The following is a 20,163-nucleotide window of genomic DNA, read 5'->3' as shown; positions in this document are numbered from 1 at the left end:
TGATTCATCACACGTCTGTGGCTTTCTTGCACAGCTGTTTTTTCCCTTATTGGAAAAAACCTTACTAAATAAAAAACATAAAAGTTGCTGCACCTTGTGCTGTGTGGCCTGGCCTCACAGCTTTATTTCACACATTTTTCCCTAACAAATTTGTATTTATTGCTGTGTGCTATGGTTAGCTCATGCATTAGACAAAACCAAGCTGAGACTTTAAGTCATTCCTGATTTGTATGAATATTCAGAATAATGTGCAATTGCTGCAGTTAGAATTGTCCATAAGAGGGAGACATTATCCCAAACAATCTCATCAGTAAAGTGTAAAGTCAATGAATTGCTAGGTCTAAGCTCCAGCACATTGATTCTGTAACAACTCCATGTCATGCTGTGATTCAATCATATTACTAATAGGTGATAATGAACAGTGCTTGAGCTTCTTCCGTTCACATTAATGCATCCCATTGAAAAGCTTTCAATAATCATCAATTTGTCATTAACAGTGTTTAAATTGAGTGTAGTTCATTTCTTAATTTTGAAACATAATCATTAAACTATGTAGGTTGATTATAAGGTGTATGTTATGTGTGTGATTGATAGAGAGAATTGATTTGTAGGCAATGGAAAGCGTCTGGGATTGGGGCCAGATCACACGGGCAGCAGCTGACTTGAACAGTCACGCTGGGAAGTTGTGAGCCGAGGGAAGCTCACTGTTTGCGGACATGTGGAGCATGTTTGCACGGTGACACTGGTTTAAGGCTGAGTGCAGACAGGAAGTTCTGAGATCCCAAAGGACCTAAACCTCGGACAAACACTCAGAACGAAATTCCCATGCCTCTTTTTGGAGAAAATCAGCAGCCAAGATACCGTGACAACCAAGCAGTGACATCAGCATGCTTTTTAGTTTTTCTTCAATTTTTTGAAAGCCTTGCTATGTTGCGAACAGACACTGCTAAATGTTGTCGATATAAAGAGATAATTCCATCTCTGACAAACTGAATGCATAATTTCTGTGACTTTTGGTGTTTATTTTTATATTAGTTTCACAATATTAAATTATATCAATCTCCTAAACTAACTTTTTTGTGTATGTGTTTACAGTTCATGAGCCGCTTCTTTCTGTTTCTTGTGGCCTGCATTCACAGATGGGGCTGGGTAGCTCTTTGTAGTGGTTTGCAGCTCTCCAGAGTCTTGCCCTTCCCTCTGTCTGTTTGTTTCAAAGATGTGTTTAGACTGAACTTCAACCCAAATTTATTATAAACGCCTGCCATTATAATGTTACATACGTAAAATTTACATTTTATTCGCCTATTAGGAAGGCTTGAATGTGAAACTTATTTTTGGAAACTATACTATAACTGAATGCAGAATATTTGAACATTAAACAATGTGTTAAGTAAAGCTAATAGTAGATACTTATTGGTAGTTGAGAGCATAAAAATAGTGTTCCTGTTGGCGGATGTTTCATTTTTTCAGAAATCGATAGAGCTCCAATTCTGTCCGCAGATTCTGTCTGCTTTATTTATGTATCTTTTAAGGGATTTAAAAACTCTTAACTCTAATCTTAAATTCACCAAACCTTTCAATCACTGAGCCACAGAGCTTAGAAAAGCATTGCAGCAAATGAACCCATACAACCAAAATATAAATTATGCTCCTTGGACTTGGAAAACAGTTTCTTTCTCCTGTCAAAATACTTCCTTTCACTAGATTTAAGTGCACAGCAAACCTGAAGTGTTGTGGTGACTTCAGTATGGCATTTCCTTACTCCACCCAGTCAAATTCCTTCTTCTTACCACCTAAGCACTCACAGCTTTATCACCCCAGCCACCCAAACAAGAAACCATGCTGTTCTTCTATTCTTGATTGGGAACGGGAAATGTCCCCTAATGCTTCGGTACATCCGGTAATGAACAAAAGCCCGTAAAAGGGTCACGGTTCTTTTCAGTTTGCACTCTGAAGCTGGTACCTGAACATTTGAGGCTGTATGGCATGTTATCTGTGTATGAGCCAACCAATCAATTTATGTATGCAGACTATGTAGGCCGCTGTTTTTATGTGATTTATGAGTTTATCAACTTGTCACAAATAATATAATGTATATGTTGTAGGTCTGTGAAGAGATTAAACATTTTAATTGCGTTTAATTACACCCTCTTCGTGTGATTAACTGTGATTCATCGCACACGTATAGTGTTATTAAAAATAATACCATTTATTATGTTTAATGTGTTTATTCTAGTGCTGTAAATCGATCACACACAGTATTTATGTTGTTTAATATACTTTTACATTGGAAAAAATTCACACTGTCTTACAACAGGTAGGAAATATACAGAAAATAAATAAAGATCTCAAACACTTTACAGTCCTTACTACTAAATACATGAAATAAAGAAGAATCGTCATTAAAAGTACAAAATCACATTGATATCTTCTTTTCTTTTGTTCTTTGATTAGCATTAGTCACGGGAGTCACAGCAGCACGTTTAAGAACGCTGCCCCTTTAAGAGCTGCTGCTCTGAGCAGGTCTAATGCGCTTCCTATTTTAACTAATCTTTGCATTCATTTAAGACTTTTTCACTTGTTGAATTCTGTGCTTGCGAAAATACTAGACAAAATGTGGTTTCTGGCATAACCTTTTGTGACAGCTCGTTTCAATTAACTGGTTCACCGATTCTTTAACGCCCTTACGTTCTGTCAGTTATCAAATGATCATCATAATCTGACAGCTTTCTTACATATAAATTTTAGGCTCACCATACTACATTTGAAATCAGAAAACGACCGTCTGTGACCTGATTTGGAACAAAATCTGGCTTTTCACATGTAAAATGTTTTAAAATCACCATGCAGCAAAGTTACCGGTGAGCAGATGGAAGCAAACTGTGACACGTCAGTTTGCCCTGTGAGCAGTCTTTCTCGCATATGAATCATATGAAGTGTATACATACAGATCTCAAGGTTGACGGATGAGTTTTAAATTTTGTACCGAACTTCTGTGTGATTTTTGACTCTCTATCTCTAAAGCCCGCCCCCACACCTAACCATTTAAGGGGAAAACAGGGGAGTCATAATCTCACTGGGAGTCAGATTTTGATACAACACCGGTGTTGTGCCAAATTTAGACTCCCCGTCAGATTTCGACTCCCCTCATTGAATTTGCTGAGGATTAGCTAATCCTAATCCCTCCCCCCACCTAATCCTAACACCTAAAGTTAGTGGGGAATGGGAAGTCAATATTTGTCAGGAGCCATTTTTCTGCACCACACCGGTATGTAACTTTCTTGACCATGTACGAATTAACTACAAGCAAGACGCTAGTTAGTTAGTTACATTCGCCAATCGGTCTGCATCATTTCAAGAAGTCGAACATACCTAATGCAAAATCAGAAGACACCTATGCAGTATTTGTTTTTTGTGAGAATCAGTACTATAGGAACGTGCACTTTTTAAAGTTGTTATATGTTAGAAATAATGAAGTTTAATTGACTAAGGTAAACCTGTTTATTGTTTGTAAGAAATGAAAATAATTTTTTGGACCCCTGTTTTGTTTGTTTAGCTATTTTTGAGTTGTCTGTGGACAGGTTATTTTATCGAAGGAAAAGAACAATTGATCGAAGGAAAATAAGGAAGGAAATAATCTGAAAAAATTAATCACATGTGATAACGTGTTAACCTTAACAGGCCTAATTTGTGCCTAAACATGTAGTGTAAATAATGTAACTTACATTTTTATATCCACTTTTTTACAGATATTACAAGAGGAATGCAAATACTCTTGGCCACATTTGGTAGATTAAATTTCTCGGTGTCAAGACCCTTGAGTCTACTTTGTTTTCACCAACACTGAATACCACTCTGTCAGAGACCATATTTTGTAGTCTGTTTTTTCTTTTTCTCCAAAGACTTATGCAAAATAAATAATCATGTTTTTGAGTTTTCTATTTTGTATGATCGTCTGTTAGAAAAAGACCCTGGGGTGACAAGATTTATGGCTTTGTGCATAGAACCCCATCTGTATCTTAAGTTATCTCCAACATTCATTTGAATGTTCTGACAGTACAATTTTACTCGGGATCCATCAGGGTTGCACAAAATTATGTAGATTTACTGGCAGCAGTTTCCCAGTAACCTACTGTAGATTTCCATTTATGTAATTTACTGGCAACGGTTTGTTCAGAGATAAATGAACACTTAACATTAACAAGTCCTTGTCTTTACAGAAAAAAACTATAAAGTAACAGACTCATGCAAAGCATTCAGTGAACCAAAATTAGAAAAAAGGTTGATGAAGATTTCTGGTTCCCAGAATGCTTTGCATGAGGCTGTTATTTTGTCATTTTTCCCTAAAAGACTTGTTCATGTTTAATGTTCATTTATCTCTGAACAAACTGTTGTCAAAAAACTAAATAAATATAAATCTACTTTAAGTTACTGGCATCTATCTGCATAACTATAGCAAAAACATTTACAGTAACATTTATTTTGCCCGGCATTTTCCGCTTTAGGGGCCAAATACCGTTTTCTTTATGTGAAATACTCACCAACTTCTCTGGCATTCCCAAGAGATGGCTAAAGACGAATGTTTTTACGAACATTGACTCTACATCTTTTCTAAGAATCCTGCGACCACTCTGAAATTGAACCACGGCGTTGTAAATAATTAAGTGTATATTAAACATTGATATTATGCTACCACATGACCACTTACTGAAACATATTAGTAAATCTTTATAAGCAATAAAGTGTACACTTCCCAGTAATGTATTTCCGTACATCACAGGTAAAATGCTCAGTTTACACCACTAAACAATTAGGATGAAATTGGTCTAAGCTGTCTTCATAAAGGAAGGAATTCACACAAAGCACTCTTCTTTTAGTAGCGAGGACAGATGGACCTTTTGTTTCCTGTAGTTAATGTTTCTGTATTGCAGCTGTAGCAGCATGAAGTCACACATTTGGGGCTTTTAGTATGGGTTCATATAACAGGCTGGTTATCATGACTTCTTAACAGTTTTCTGAAGGCATTTAACACTTTCCCATGTTGTTTCTTCAGATTACATTATTTCTCGTTCTTCTAAAGATCTCAATTTTAATGCATTTACATTACATTTAGGCATTTGACAGGCTTTATCCTATACATTTTACATAGGTATTTGCAATCCCCTGGGATCGAACCCACAACCTTGCGCTGTTAACACAATGCTCTTACCACTGAGCTACAGGACAGCTGTATGCATATAAATTTGCCCTAATTTAACAGCTACAGATGTTTCAATTCAAATATTCAGTCACAAAACATAGTTGCTACATTATTACCAGCGTGGGGCTGCGCTCACTGTCATGCATATGATATTGTGTTATTTGTTTATTGGGCAGTTGTGAACTGAACGGGAAAAGTCCCCGGTGCACAGGCAGTACAGTCCTTTTGTGAGAAGGTCTGCCAGAGCACACAGACACACTTCACATCAGCACAGAGGGGCACAAAGAAGGAAACAGCATGTAAAAGCCCCATTATGCCGAAGCTAAAGAGAAGTTGATTTTTGGGGGGTTCTAAAAGTCTTTGTCTTTCCTGTAGAGAGCGTTCGTTTACTGCCTTGATTCGATATTGTTGTGGAAGGCAGACGTGGAGAAGAACGCTCGCTCGCGGCAGCTGGAAGAGTTTGAGCGGATCATTTTATCATCTGTCTTTCGTTTTTCGTTTTTAAGTTGTATTTTTATCTTGGACGCAAGCCGCTTCTGAATGATTTACGGAGACTCCCGACGCGTGAAATTTTCTTGAACGCGACGCGTACGATTCTTGGATCATTTTATCCAGGCACTCGCCAGACCTTCAATTATGTTTCTTAACTCTGAGGACTGATTAATGGTTTGAAGGGGAGGAGGAAGTGCAGTGGGAGACTTTAAATCAGAAGCTGATATCCTTCTTGAATGATGCCCATAGACAGACTCGCAGACATGGAGGAGAAACTTCGCATTTTGGAGGACTTAAATATGATATACATTCGTCAAATTGCCCTGAGTTTAAAGGTAGAACCTTTTATCTTTACGCTGTACCGTGAATTGTTTTTACTGTGGTTATTTTATACATTTGCCAAACTATTTTATTGAAAGATTTACAGTGCATGTTATACGTTTTGTCACTATGTGTGATTCCTGGAAATCAAACCCATGGCCTCTATATGCTCAGTGCTCTACTTGAGTTGAATGAAAATGCTTTTATAAGAAATATGAAAGCAATGTGGTCATTCTCAGACACATTAAGCTCTGTGAGAGATATGTCCTATACGCTATTGTTTTTTAATATTTTAATATTTGGTTGGAAATGCAGTTACCTTGAAACAGAGATATAGTATCTCCAGTGGTCTTGTTTAGCAGCTGCAGTCACCCTCATCTGGTGTCTCGTAGGATGATAATGTGTGTTTGACTTCGCTCCTGGTGTGAACTTTGACGTTCTGTGCCTTGTTTAATAAAATCCCAATAGGAAAAAAAACTACAAATTACAATAAGTTATTTTGCCAGAGACACCTCCGCAGAGACTTTACTTGGCAGGTCTTATCTTTGGAAACAATTCCTCATTTGATATCATCAGTGTTAACTTTATGATACCGTGTTTTGTAACCCAGGTTATGAACAGTGCAGAAAAAACACTACAGCAGAGACCCCTCATTCCTGATTTACTAAGGAGGCAAGGGTTTGTGGTGTAAATTTCTGATGTATTATTAGCAGCAGGAGGGACGTGACAAACTATACTAGAAATATCTAAGTACATATCAAATGGCTTAGTTTCTTTTTCCCTCCCTTGGTTATGAACAGGAGTTTGCCTCTGTCGTCTTGCAGCTGTTGTGCGTTATGCATGCTCAATATTTCATTGAATGACATTCAGTGTTTTTTTAACACCGCTTCAGCCCATCACTGAGCTGCGTGTGGTTTTGCATGGGTGACGAAACTGGCCTTTAGCCTCGTCTCACAGACCGTGCTGAGATCGCACCTCGCTGTTGGCTTCTTTGGGAAGCCTGACAGCTAAAATCAGAAGGACTGCTTAGATTTTCTTTACTGTGACCCTAAATTTGAATTCTACATCTGCATTCCCCCGAGATAATAAAAGGACGTGCAGGCGCCTGTTTTGAGCTGAAGGACATTCTGCATGGATTCCTAGTGCATTTTAATCCCTCATGGTCATGCATCTCAGAATTTGAATTCTCCATAGTCAATAAGTTTCCTGGAAGTGTGAATTTGAAAGAGCTCCTAATGAGATCAAGGCTTGTTTACTGCTGCATGAAGAAGAGAAGAAAAACTAATTCATAATGTTCAGCTCGAGAGATGACTGTCATTTCCCCCCAAATATATAAAAATGCTCACTGTTCTGTTTGGAGCCAGTGTAGTCTAGTGTATCTTAACACGCACAGTGGGTCTGTATTCTAAATTCTCAATGTAGTAAAATACATGCATTCATTATTTGGAGGGGCTCAACGTTTGTTTCTCATCGCAACAGTACAGCATTTATGCATTAACTGTACGGTAATTGTCAATCTGAGGCAATAATATTTTGAGAGAATAAAGCTGCATTCATTGCATTCCAAACCCCTAGGCGGAAAGCAATGGATGGAATTGAAAACAGGGGTCCCGAGACATGATTTTTGATGATATGGTATGATAAAAAATACTCATGCAACCACCAAAGACGTCTGTCTATGCATATGTACACTTTAAAGAAAAGCATTTTAAAATAGCACAGACTTGCTCCATAACCCTTCCCCCATCCCACCCACCAGTCCCCATTTGCTATATGTTGACTACTTGTGTCTAAATGGTTGAAATGCATAGTACTGCACTTTATGTTTTAAACATATACACTTTACAACCTCAATTTCTCTTGGATGACAGCAAGAGGTAATGGCATTGGGGTCATTCGGTGTTATTATAATGGTTAATATGAAGAGTTAAATTGATCTGGGCAAAATAAATGATTTTGTTTAGTAAATTTTGCACATTTCAGTTCTGCGTAGGCAGGAATCAGTTTTTTTTCTGATTGAGGACTGCTGTTTGCATTCAAGTTTTAACTTGTCCATTTCAAACCGAAGGTGACCATATTCTCGGCTCTGCTGCATAAACATTCCCCTCTGTGTCCTTCCTTTACGATGTCTGTGTCTCTCCTAAAATCTCCCCTGTCTCCCTCTGGTGTCGTCAGAACCTTTTGTTGCTGAAATTCACGGCCTGTTTGTTGTGATGGGAACAGGAAATAGCTGAGCTTCGTCTGAGTGATTGGCTGGTATGATGTCATCTCTGCTAGCCACACAACCCACACTGCCTTACCACACAAATAATAGCATGCTGTAGGTATGGGAATGCATGCGTGAGGAGTGATTGCTCCCTCAGGCTGCGCACCGTGTTCTTGCTTGCCCTCACTCTGGGGTGTCTGCATGAAGAGTGCTGGGTCATTTGGTCACTTTCTCCATAAGTGGTTTTGCTTGGCTGGTGACGGTATACACGTAAAGTCTAAAGGATAGGAAGTGTTTTGCATGATATAGCTAGTACTTCATGGTAGACTGTTCTGCATTGCTATGCAGATGATTTCTCAAAAAATACAAATCTTTGTTGTTTCTTGTTCAACGTTCTTCAACGCCTCTTTGGTGTTGTTGCTACATTTTCCTATATCATGAAATCCTATATAAATCTAGATGTTTCCAAAAAAAATTGTTGAGGATTCATTGTTTGCCGATTATCAATGCAGTGTGCATTTAGTTACAGTCCCACAGATGTGCTCAAGGGCATTTTGATAATAAAGCAACAATGTGATCTTTGTATCTCGCCTGTTCCGTGTCTTCTCTGCTTTGGAACGAACCAGTGACACAATCTGAACATTTCTAATGTTTCCGTGACATTTCTTATGTTTAAGGGCCCAGTAGCTCTGTTCATACAAGGATCTTTTAATACTCTCACACAGCAGTATATTTACCAGGGTTCCTCCCCTTTAGGTAGATCAGTGTTGTCTTTGTGGGTGACCCCTGAAGCCTGTGGAATTTTATGGTATTTGGCTAATGAAATCTTAACAAAACTATCCTCTACTCCTACAGAAACTTGGGTATTGAACCCTATTGTGCAAGTAAAATTGACCTCATAACTCTGGCCTCCACCCACAATCTCCTGTGGGTCTTTGAACACAAGCCAGGAGCATGTTGAAATCCTTGGGAAAGGGCAGACCTCTCACCTAACCCAGAACCCCAGCGTGACCTGAATCTGCTTCAAATGATCTCCACAATCGAGCAGGTTCAGGTGCCGTGTTTGTCTCGGTTGCGGACAACAGGAAAGTGTGGTCTAGATACCTTCCAAAAAACTTGTTTGATACATGATGTGGGTCGTGAAATGTCACAACACCACAGGATGACCCACCAGACATTACTCACGATGATCTACCAGACATTACTCACAAAAATGTCCTTTAAATGCTGAGCTTAGTATAGCTGTTCTTTGAGATACATGAACTCAAGTGATGAACCTGAGCCGACGTGACTTCAGGGTTCAGAAGGTTAGAGGTCATCGATGTGCGCATGTCAGAGCCATTTACTCAGTTGTTTACCTATTCATCCATAGTTAAATAGCAGAGCAAGGGTTTCCTTTCATACCGTTAGTTCAGCTGGGGAATTGTAAGTTCCTAACTCAGGTCCAGCTCAAAACCAGCTAAGGACCAGCTTAAACCAGCTCAAACAAGCTAAGGACCACCACATTAGCATCTTAAACCAGCTACCATGTTTCAAAACATACCTAACCAGCATATGCTGTTTTTTTCAACAGGGATGATATTTTGTATTTCTAAGGAACATGCGTCACTGCTTTTCATGACTTTTCATCATGTATCTGCTAGGCTCTGGCACTTTGCCCATGCTCCTCATGCAGGGTGGGGTTCGGGAGGAGGGCACCGACTGGTAGTGAAAGAGGGCATTGTAGTTGGGCACCCACGCCTCAGAACAGCTTTCGCCTCTGGCCCGGGCCTTGGTGCAGTCAGGAACAGGGCTGAATGGACACTCTGTGTGCAGGAGCCAGCCAAATGCCTCGACTTGAGCCAGCTTCCTTTGGAAAACACCACATAGAACGCAGTTTGTTAGAGGAGACAGCAAGCCTTCACGCTGGCCGTATACTTTAAAACCTGCAAAGTCTTTCCTGCCCTGCTCAGGTATTCTAGATTCTGCCTTGTCTCGGTTTAGTTAATGGTTGTATATTTTCACACACATGTAAAATTCTTCTATATGCACGTCTTATATTTTTCATTATGACAAGCCATATCAATATATCATTCATCACCTCCCACATGTTGCTTTGCGGACTCTGCCACAATCTGCTACTGACCACAATAAAAAATACAGTGTTTTTGTGTTGCATTTAATCAGATTTCACCAAAATGTTTTTGTAGAAAACGACCACTATACAACATTTGTTTCCTTTATTTATTTATTTTTGAAATTCTAAGTATGCCGGCAGAATTTTTTTTTAATGTTCTGGTCTCATAGTTTGGTTTGTAATATCAATACAAACTGGATCTGAGTGGGAAACCAGTGACCAGTCAGCTGCTTTCCATGTTGAAAGACATCCAAAAAACACAAACCGTCTTCATGCTCAAGACAAACCTCTCTCTGTAATTGAATTACCCACCAACCAAAGCCAAAATGTTTATGCTCTGGTAGATATAAAAAAATCAGGTTCTCAGCTGGGCAATAGTGTTTCTACAGTGACTCCTCACGCTGGCTGCCTGTCCGTGTAATTGAATTGAATCCTGTGTTGGACAGAAGGGCGTATGGATACGTGCATGTCATTTTAGCACCAGTATTTACAAACCATCGCACCTCCATCCTCCAAAGAATGAGCTGCAGTTTAGGGCTGTTGCTTCACAATGGATTCAATCAACATGCATGAGATAATGTACTTTATGCTGTTCGTTGAAAGGCACCATCTGGCTGGGCTCCAGGGATATAACTGTGGAAGTGTGAGGTGCTTAGCTTATCTGATAGCGCCAAAGAGGAACCGTCATCTCTCTGGTACTTTCTGCTCTGTGGTTCCTGCAAGAACTAAAGATGATGTGTGGCCTGTCTGGATGTTCGTGTTGGATATATCGCTAATTTTCAGACCACAATAGAACACTTCTTTTTCAGGGCTGTCAGTGTCTTTTTAATGTTGAGGGGGGTAAAACAGATTTGGCAGTCAAGGGGATGTGCAACTCCAGGATTCTGTTCACTGAACGTAGTGTTAATACAGCTATAGGTTTGGTTAGGTTAGGTTAGGTTAGGTTAAGGTAAGGTTAGGTTAGATTAGATTAGGGTAGGTTATGGTAGGTTAGTTTTTGTTCACCCAAAAATGAAAATTCTTTCATGAAGTACTCACTCTCTAGTTGTTACAAATATTTATACATTTCTTTGTTGGTAATTGGATGAATGCTTGTAACCAAACAGTTCTTGGACCGCATGGACTGCCACAGTAGGAACAATTATAATGGTAGTCAAAAGTGGCTCAGAACTGTTTGCTGTCCTACATTGTTCAAAATATCTTCTTTTGTGTTCAGCCGAACAGAAAAATTGTAGAGTAATTTTTCCTACCATGGTAGTAAATGGGGTCCAAGAACTGTTGTCCCAAGGTTGTCCGAAGTGCTGTACAAACATAATAAACAGACAGAAAAACTCAGGCAATAAAATGTGTGGAAGTGTAATGCAAGTTGCAAAATCATGTTTTACTAAAGCACACAAAAGCTGTGCTTTGAACTTTTCAACAGGTCATTTTGTGTTTCCACAGAGCAAACAAATATGAGAACAAAATATGTTATGTGGTGCTACAGCCCATGTATTTGATCACATTAGATTGCTCTTTGAAATGAGATTAATGTCCTCATTGCAAAACCCTGACCTGCTCCCCAGTTTCGCAAAGCCTTCATTTCAAATCTCCTCCTTTAACCTCCCTGCAGTGGAACGGCACCTTTGTATGATCGAGTGTTCAGGCATCTGTCAGTATACCTGCAAAATAAATGATCCAATGTTCCTTTGTTGCATCATCATCTTACTTTTCCTTTAGATTTATAGCTCCACCGGAGAAAATAGATTTTATCTCATGCACACTGTTAAGCAGTGTCAGCCTCCGGCTCCATCGATCTAACTGCTACTCTGTGTAGCAGCCCCTGCCAAGCTCTATGAAGGCCAAAGAAAAGTGCTGGTGTGTAGTTGCAGTGTATCATGAGACTCGGGCACTGTTTACACACCGTTTAGTAAAATGCATCTCGTACTACATAACACACTGCCTTGCTATAACTGGAAAATGTTGTCCCCAATTTTCTTGAATTTTCAATTTAAATATGTTAACTGGGATGCATCTGAGAGGTTTATACCTGTAGAAATATGTAGGTAGTTATGTCATTCTCATAGTTCGTGATTTAGCTGGAGAGGGGTGACGGTCAGGACCCAGGATTTAAAATTTAAAAAGTTGCCTGACATATAGAAGTCATACAGAGATGATATGTTTGCATCTTTTGTGCCGCACCTGTAGTGATGATGACACAAGTTTGGTTTAGGGGTGCATTATGGTATCATCATATCCATTAGATTTTAATGGAAGCTTTTATGAGAGTGCTTTAGGTAGGATCTTTACTACACACTTGAGTCCAGTTATGAGACTTAGTTTACTATAGGTCAGCTCTGAAAGATTACAGTAGTATCAGCCACTATAAATACAAGTTAGATCTCTTTAATATTAAATCTGCTTTAATTCAGTCGAGTGCAGGGGATTTAACTTTCTGTAGAGGGCCAGCAACTCTGGTTTACTAATGTTACGATTTCTGATCAGTTGCTAAGATCAAAATGTGTCTCAGTCAACAAGCAATGGGATAAAATGGACTGTGCTTTTGTGAAGACTACACACATACATGTAATCTTGTTGCTGTAGTGAATCCTTCAGGTGAATCCTGTTTACCTCAGCAGCATGATACAGAACTCCTGCTTTGTCCCTCATTGGCTGAGATATGGCTAGAATTAAGAATGAGCTGACATCATATTAACACATTCTTTAAAAATCCAAATGGCAATGTGGTTTGTTTTTCCAGTGGCTACTGTCATCGATTCTTGCCTTTTCTAAATATCTGATGTTGCAACCGTTATTATCCGCGAATGTTTTCCTGTTGTACTTCAATAGACAGAACACAGCGGCTTTAGCACAACTTTTTTGATTCGCCATCTAATTCCTTTGCTTTTGAGGAATGTACTGCCGGTAGACTTTTTCATTAAAATCAATTTTCAGCTTTCAATCATCAAGTTGTTGTGGATCTGTTGCCATAATGCAAAAATCAATACTTCTAAAAGCCTTTTAGAAAATCCAATGATTAAACGCCACTATTATCAGCTGGTGGAATCAGCGCTATACAGTATATTTAATAGTGCTTTAAAGACACAGATGTCTTTTTGAGAGAAATATGTGATTTACAACTGATGTGCGTACAGTGTTTATTTCATATAAAATGTATTCAAGAGATCTGTGGGTAATGAGGAAACAAGTATAAAAATTGTACGAAAATAAAGTGGGGAAAATTTTTATTTAATAGAGCCACAAACTGACTTATGCTGAGACATGATGTGTACTGTGTTGTGTATATATATAGTTGAATTAAAGGGGATGTGCAACGGTGTTTCATGCATTCTCACTTCTTTACAATGTTAAACGTGCTGTCTTCTCATGCTTGACATGGTTAACTAGTCAAAAATCGAGTTGGACCTATTACGTAGTATTTTTGTGCTCGATACACTCACCCAAGGTTTGTATAGGTTTCTGATTTTTTTTTTCTAACATGAACAACCTTTACGTTACAACTTTTCTTAGTCCCTTATTGGGCAATTCTCCCAGCAAAGCCCGCCCACGGTAAGGTGAAACAAATACTCTGCCCATACGTCAGCTGCCAAGCTAGTTACGATAGTGAGAGAAGTTGAGGTGTGTTAGTTTGTTGACGGCATTTCAGTTATGGATTTTATTTAAACAGTGCATATAGCACTGGATTTGGAGATCGTTTGAAAATGATGGATGGAGCGGTCCCAGTGCTAAAATATGCTGGACATGAACCGCGCACGGTAAATGAAACTGAGTCCATATGCCTGTGTTTTGATTGCAATGGATGCTTTAGTTCCGCCCTCCCCCCCAACACGTTGCATGTTTTCGGAAATAATCGTACAACTGTATCTGTTTTTTATAAATGTAATCAAACCTAAGACTTTACGGATATTTGAAGGGTACAATACTATTCTGTAAGTACTCATCATTAACAAAAGATATACAGAAACCGTCTGAGTTACGGCCACTTTAAAAGAGCAGTCAGTAAAATTTAGCGGCATATAGCGTTGAGGTTGCAAACTACAACCACCACTCCACCTTCCCCTTCAAAGCACAACAGGGGGTGACAAAACATGGTTTATTTCATTCAAGGGGACCCGTGGCATATGTAGATAGAGATAGCTCATTCTAAGGTAAAAAGAACATAACGCTTCATTATGTAAGGTCTTTATACACCTCTGAACACATCGTCATGTATATTATATTTGCATTTCTTTTAATAGATACTCCAAATTATTACTTACTGGACCTTTGAGGATTGTGTAAGATTATTACTTTTTGTCTAGGTATAAGGAAAGTAATATTCTTACGGTATGGTTGTATATTGCTAAACTTTATGAGAACTTATTACCACCATAGGATTTACTTTTTCCCTTTTAAATGAACAATGCATTGAGATCTTAAACATCTTGTGATGTGGTATGTGGTCAACTTATAAAACATGTTACTCATTTCCGGTCTCATGCCATGACCTTTTCTTAACCTGGAAATTGTACCTATACATTTCTCTCCGACTTTAATGATATTATTACAAACCTGCCAAGCGTCACGCTACACAATGCATCTGTGACATAACCGGTCAAAACTTGGCAGGAGAAAGATGCAGAGGCACTGTTTTGGATATGCTGTGTACGGCGAGGAAGGAAACAAACTCAATAGACTAGGTCAACACGCCTCAGATAGGAAACAAGATTTTGTATGCTTGGAAAAAATTCACTCCGCGACCAATGAGAAAGTAAGAATGATAGAAATTGGAAATAGCAATCCTTTAATTGTTGTTTAAAAAAAGCTTAAAACCTAACCTATGAACTCTGGACTAAGTTAGAACATTTAGTGATTTATTAAAAGGCTTTAAAGGATTACGTCTGTTTATTTTAGATACCTTTATACAGACTTTCAGAAGTACAACTGGCCAAATGAAGTGTTTAATTGATCTTTTTTTATCTCCGCAGCAGTGACGCTTTTAATTGGTTGTGTATAGGATGTGCTGTGGTGTTTATCCCAGCAGGCCATTATGTGACCTCTGGCCTAATGCACCAATCTCTGGTACTTACTGGCATCTGGATCATTACTGTATGCTCACAAATACTGTTTTCTATCATCATGTCTTTCCTTCTTTTTGTTTACTTCATAAATACGCATGCACACATATTAGTACTAGGCTAATTTTACTCCATGATGTGTTGTCTCCGGCCCGACACATTCTCTTGCTCCCTGTGACCAATAATATTGCATGCCGCAGTTAGTGCAGCTGTTGTTGAAGAGATCTTGTTTCTGCATGATGAGGATCTTTGGATTCGGATGAAACTATTCCATAACTGCGGGATATGTTTGTCCACATGGGAGTTGAGGTATATGTAACAGCCTGCAGGCACGTACACTTCATTTCCTGAGGATGCGTCAGGTCAAAATCTTTCTTTGAGCTTTTCTTTCATCTCTGCTTGTTTCTCATGTTGTTCATTGATTTGTGAAAGAAAATTCCCTTTTGTAACTCCCTTTTTCTTTATTTCCATCTTTCCCTTGTCCTTCCCTTTTTCAGCAATCTCTCCTTTAAAGCAGCCTGTCAGCAACTTTCTGTCAGTGTCATTTAAAATGTATCATCTTTTGTTTTCTTTGTGCGTTTTTTATGATGTAGGCCTAGTTGTTAGTTTAGTGGTACAATGTTAGAGGGATAGAGGAACTATTGAATTTTTTCTATGGACATTAAATTTTAAATCTATCTCCTGTTTGAATGATGTTTTTTTTCATTCTTCTTTACATTGCTTAACAATTATATTTTACTTAATCATGCCAATAATGAACAGAAGGAGTTTGTTTTCCTTTGACAATATATATTTCACCACTGTGCATCCCCAAAAGAGCTGCTTTCATTGATTTAATTTTGAGTAATACCTGCTGTGCTCTCTGGACTAACTGTCTGATTGAAGTGGTGTAATGAATCCTGGCTTCAGTCTGTCCAGAGCACACACTGTGTGATTCAGCTAATGTGGGATTGTGTGACGACGAGACAGAATTGGCTAAATGTTATTGTCCGTGTTATACCAGGTTATACAATCATGGCCTGCTGTGACATTGTGATTTTTGCAGGGTTGTTTAGTGTTTTGAAAGCGTCTAATAAATAATAAATCCCCCAAAGGGATATTTCACTCAAAAAAAAAAATCCTCTTGTTACAAACCTGTATACATTTATTTGATCTGCTAAACACAAAGGAAGGTGTTTGAAAGAATTTCAGTAACCAAACAGATCTCATCCCCTATTAACTCCCAGTATTTATTTTCACTTCTATGGCAGTAAATGGGGGATGAGATCTGTTTGATCACTCGCATTCTTCCAAATATCTTTTTATGTCTTCATCAGAACAAAGGACTTCATACAGGTTTGGAACAACCTGAGGGTGAGTAAATGATAGAATTAAATTTTTTGGGTGAACTATCCCTTTTAAGAGAAGTTACGTTGCAGTTTTTTATGATGGGACGTTGTGTTGCCTTTCACAATGCCAGTTTACCATGTTTTCATCTCCAAGTTCATTAACCAATGTAAAACCGTTTCACCGTATGCCATGTACATTAAAATTGTATTAACTGTTAAATAACCTTTACAAAAAAGTGTTGCAGTGGTTCAATTGTACAGCAATGCTACAATGCTGGTTCTTTGCTATGTACCCACCATATTCATACATTGCTAGAAAATTCTTTAATAAATAATGCAGGAGGTATTAATCATTTCAAAGTGTGCTTTATTAAAACCAGCATTGTAACCATTGGTACTTGTAGAGAAACAGTAGTGACTGTAAAGTATATTAAAGTTTTTTATTTGCTTTAATCACACCTTGAATTCATATGTTTTGATCCTGGCACGTTGGCAACATTTTCCCTTTGGACTTTCGTTACTTTATAAAGATTAAATTGGTTTTACCCTGCGAGCGGAGGTGCTGATGTGCACTGCGCATCAGCGCGTTGACTGCCGGCTCTGTGGTAAAATTGCGTCTTTATTATACAATTTCGCACAGGCGCATGGGTCGTTGCTGGACTGCTATAAAAACCGAGATAAGTCAGCATCGCCGCCCCCTCTCCAGCCACACTGGTTGGCTCTCACCGCAGCACGTTTGACCCCCTCAAGGGAGAGAGAGCGAGTGTCCGTGCGGCAAGATAGATGACAGCTGGAAGATGAGCTCGGACAGATGACCGCGTCAAACACCGCCAGTCTCGGGCAAGCATTTCCTGTAGGCTACCATCGTGACAGAACAAAGGTCCCGTCCCATCAATCGCTGAGGAATGGCTATTTTATAGCATGAAGAATGTGTCAGGGCTGCTGTGAACAGACTGTTTATAGGATTGCGTAACCGCTCGCTGATTCCGGAGTTCTCCTCGGATCTGCGAGCGACTCTTCAAACATGAACAACACAAAGAATCTGCGAGTAAGTGATTCAGATTGCGCTTTCTCATGCAGCCCGATGTACACCTGCAGTATCGTGGGGTTATTACACATTGGCGTATTTTGCGTATTGCATGAACGTTTGCATTAGTTGTAAATGTAGGCTACTTCATTAAAACATTATATATGCTATGGAGATCTACTCAGGTGGAGCTGCGTGGTTGGTACGCAGGTGCGCGTGCAGCATCAAGGTCAGATGCCCACACTCACTCAAAACCTGCATATACTTGAGGTGATGCGTGGATGCCCTTTTCTGTTGTACCCTGTATGCTTTTACTGGAGGGGTCGGACATGGTTGCAAATCATTATGCATGTTGTCAATCTTAGCTGAAACCAGCCGCAATTTTTTCCCTATTGTTTTGTCTCAGAGAACTTTGGCTGTATTCATATACTATCATTTTTCTTAGGCTGCAAGCATCTGTTTTACATTGAAATTCTACGGAGTAAGTGTTTTAATAAAAGGTCCTGAGTGCATTTTTTTTAACGCCAGTGCATTTTTTCTACAGCTCAGAAAGTCATTTATTTTGAAGTTGAAAAAAGTTCAACTTTTCTGAAAAAGGCGTCCTACGTAAAAGCATCTTTTCTACAGCTTACCAATGACGGGCAAGCATCGAGACCAGGGCTGCGTTCAGCCCCGACAAAACGTTTTTTAAACGGAAACGGTGAACACCCTGTTATGATGACGCAAGAGTTGAACTATGGCAGCTGATATGGCCATGCTTTGTGTTCTTTTTGAAAAAAATTCGGAGCCTGATGAAATTGGTATAAAAACATGTTGAATACTGCAAATATCTTCAATTGTTGCGTATACCGAGCTGGAGCAGACACATTTGAACAACTTAACTTGGACCCATTGTGCCAGCTGTCTCTTTAATAGCGGGGGTGATATAGATGTTGCTGCTGATTGGGCTGACATTCTTGACACACCCACCAAACAAGAGAAAACGTATCGCAAACCCTGTTGCACACCATTGCGAACCGATTCCAGGAAACATGTCGTTAAACTCGAAACCGTAGCAAAACGTTGCGCAGTTTGAGCTTGGACATGCCCCTGTCGTTTCCATTACAACATACGAGGAAGACGATTTGGTCAAGCAGGATCAAGCTAGAAAAAATAAAATGTCAGCTGAAACGCCGGTTGGAGCATAGCTTTGTATAAATGTTAGTTTAATTGTCACTTTCAATTAAGTCTGCAACTAACGATTATTTTGGTAATTGATAAGTTGGACGATATTTTTTCCGATTAATCGGTTAATCTGATAAAAAGTTTAATTGGATCTTTTGCTTATAATAACTAAATCAGAGATGGAAAAAAGCATGCCTTCTCCCAAAATGTTGTGGATGTCTACCTAATTAACACTGGCTGAGACGGAGTTAATTCAGGTGTGTCATATTAGACGCAGCCCGCAATAGTCTTTCCCAAATGTGGGAGGGAGGGGGCAGTTGGCCAAGGAAATCTTTTTTTGTGCTATGAAAAGTGAGATATTTGTCATTCAAATATAGTTTGACTTTAAAACTGCGCACCTCACGCTGCAGTGAGAGACATATGCACGGAGGGACACGTCTGACTTTAAAACTGCGCAGCTCGTGCTTTAAGGAGGGATGTCTGAAACGGTCATTTTAAAAAGGAAGACGAGGCGCTTGATGTATAACTGCACTGCTCTCCAGTGCCATCACAGACCAACTAATCGATAATGAAATTCATTGAAAACTAATTTCATCATCGATTTTATCGTTATTTTTTTAAAACACATCGAGTCATCATGTTTGTAAGATTTTGAGTCACAATAACTGTAAATGCAGCCGGTATTTTGAATATATTTGAAATACTCATGTACTTTTATTTTGACATTCCGAAAACCGGAAGTAAGCCCCGTAACCAAAGCGCAGGGACCAAGCGCACATGTAGCGATTCATGCTAGTTTAATTCTTTATACTCCCTGTTTCAACTGCGTATAAGTTTAAGTATATTTGACTTTGAAGATTGCTTCTGGGAAATGACTCTGCCGTTGGTTGAGAAGCAGGCTAAAGTGGTCAGTATTACTGTATTCTTTATTTGTCATTTATGTATTGTTTTGCAATATTTGATGTCTTTTATTTTGTTTACTTGAACTTTTAGTTCTACGGTGTTAAAGTGTTAATAACATCTGTGTATGGAACCGGAGTCTCGCATTCAATCGATGGGCGGCATAGTAGAACACTACTGCAACGGTAAAGGCTCTGAGCGGACGAATACGGGCTGGCTGCGACCGCGTGCGGTAAACGAGAGGTCAACTTGTGAATGGTTCGTGTGAATCCAAAGGGGCAAGTGGACAAGGCTACACAAGCAAGCACGTCGAAAGGAGTGTGTCGAAAGTAGCGCAAGTACTGCCATGATA

The 20,163-nt window shown here is 39.1% G+C and overlaps 1 protein-coding gene across 6 annotated transcripts in view; it reads left to right on the top strand.

The window, feature by feature from the left end:
* The window catches only part of rtkna (rhotekin a), a 58,899-nt gene that overhangs the window by 8,183 nt on the left and 30,553 nt on the right, over positions 1-20,163 (top strand). Inside the window, exons 1-2 of one of the 6 annotated variants that reach the window (XM_056747376.1) lie at positions 19,618-19,818; positions 19,905-20,149. The exons of 2 other annotated variants lie outside the window; for them this stretch is intronic. Coding sequence is in view for 2 of the 4 variants with exons in the window: in XM_056747373.1 (XP_056603351.1) it covers positions 5,929-6,027 (99 nt within the window). In the remaining 2 variants the exon portion in view is untranslated. Of the gene's footprint in view, positions 1-5,406; positions 6,028-17,414; positions 17,769-19,617; positions 20,150-20,163 lie in introns of those variants that run through there. 3 more of the 6 variants (XM_056747373.1, XM_056747374.1, XM_056747375.1) reach the window with 3 other exon arrangements.

This window comes from Triplophysa dalaica, chromosome 4 (assembly GCF_015846415.1).
Source record: "Triplophysa dalaica isolate WHDGS20190420 chromosome 4, ASM1584641v1, whole genome shotgun sequence".
Taxonomy (NCBI): domain Eukaryota; kingdom Metazoa; phylum Chordata; class Actinopteri; order Cypriniformes; family Nemacheilidae; genus Triplophysa; species Triplophysa dalaica.
This window is presented reverse-complemented; position numbering and strand designations above follow the sequence as displayed.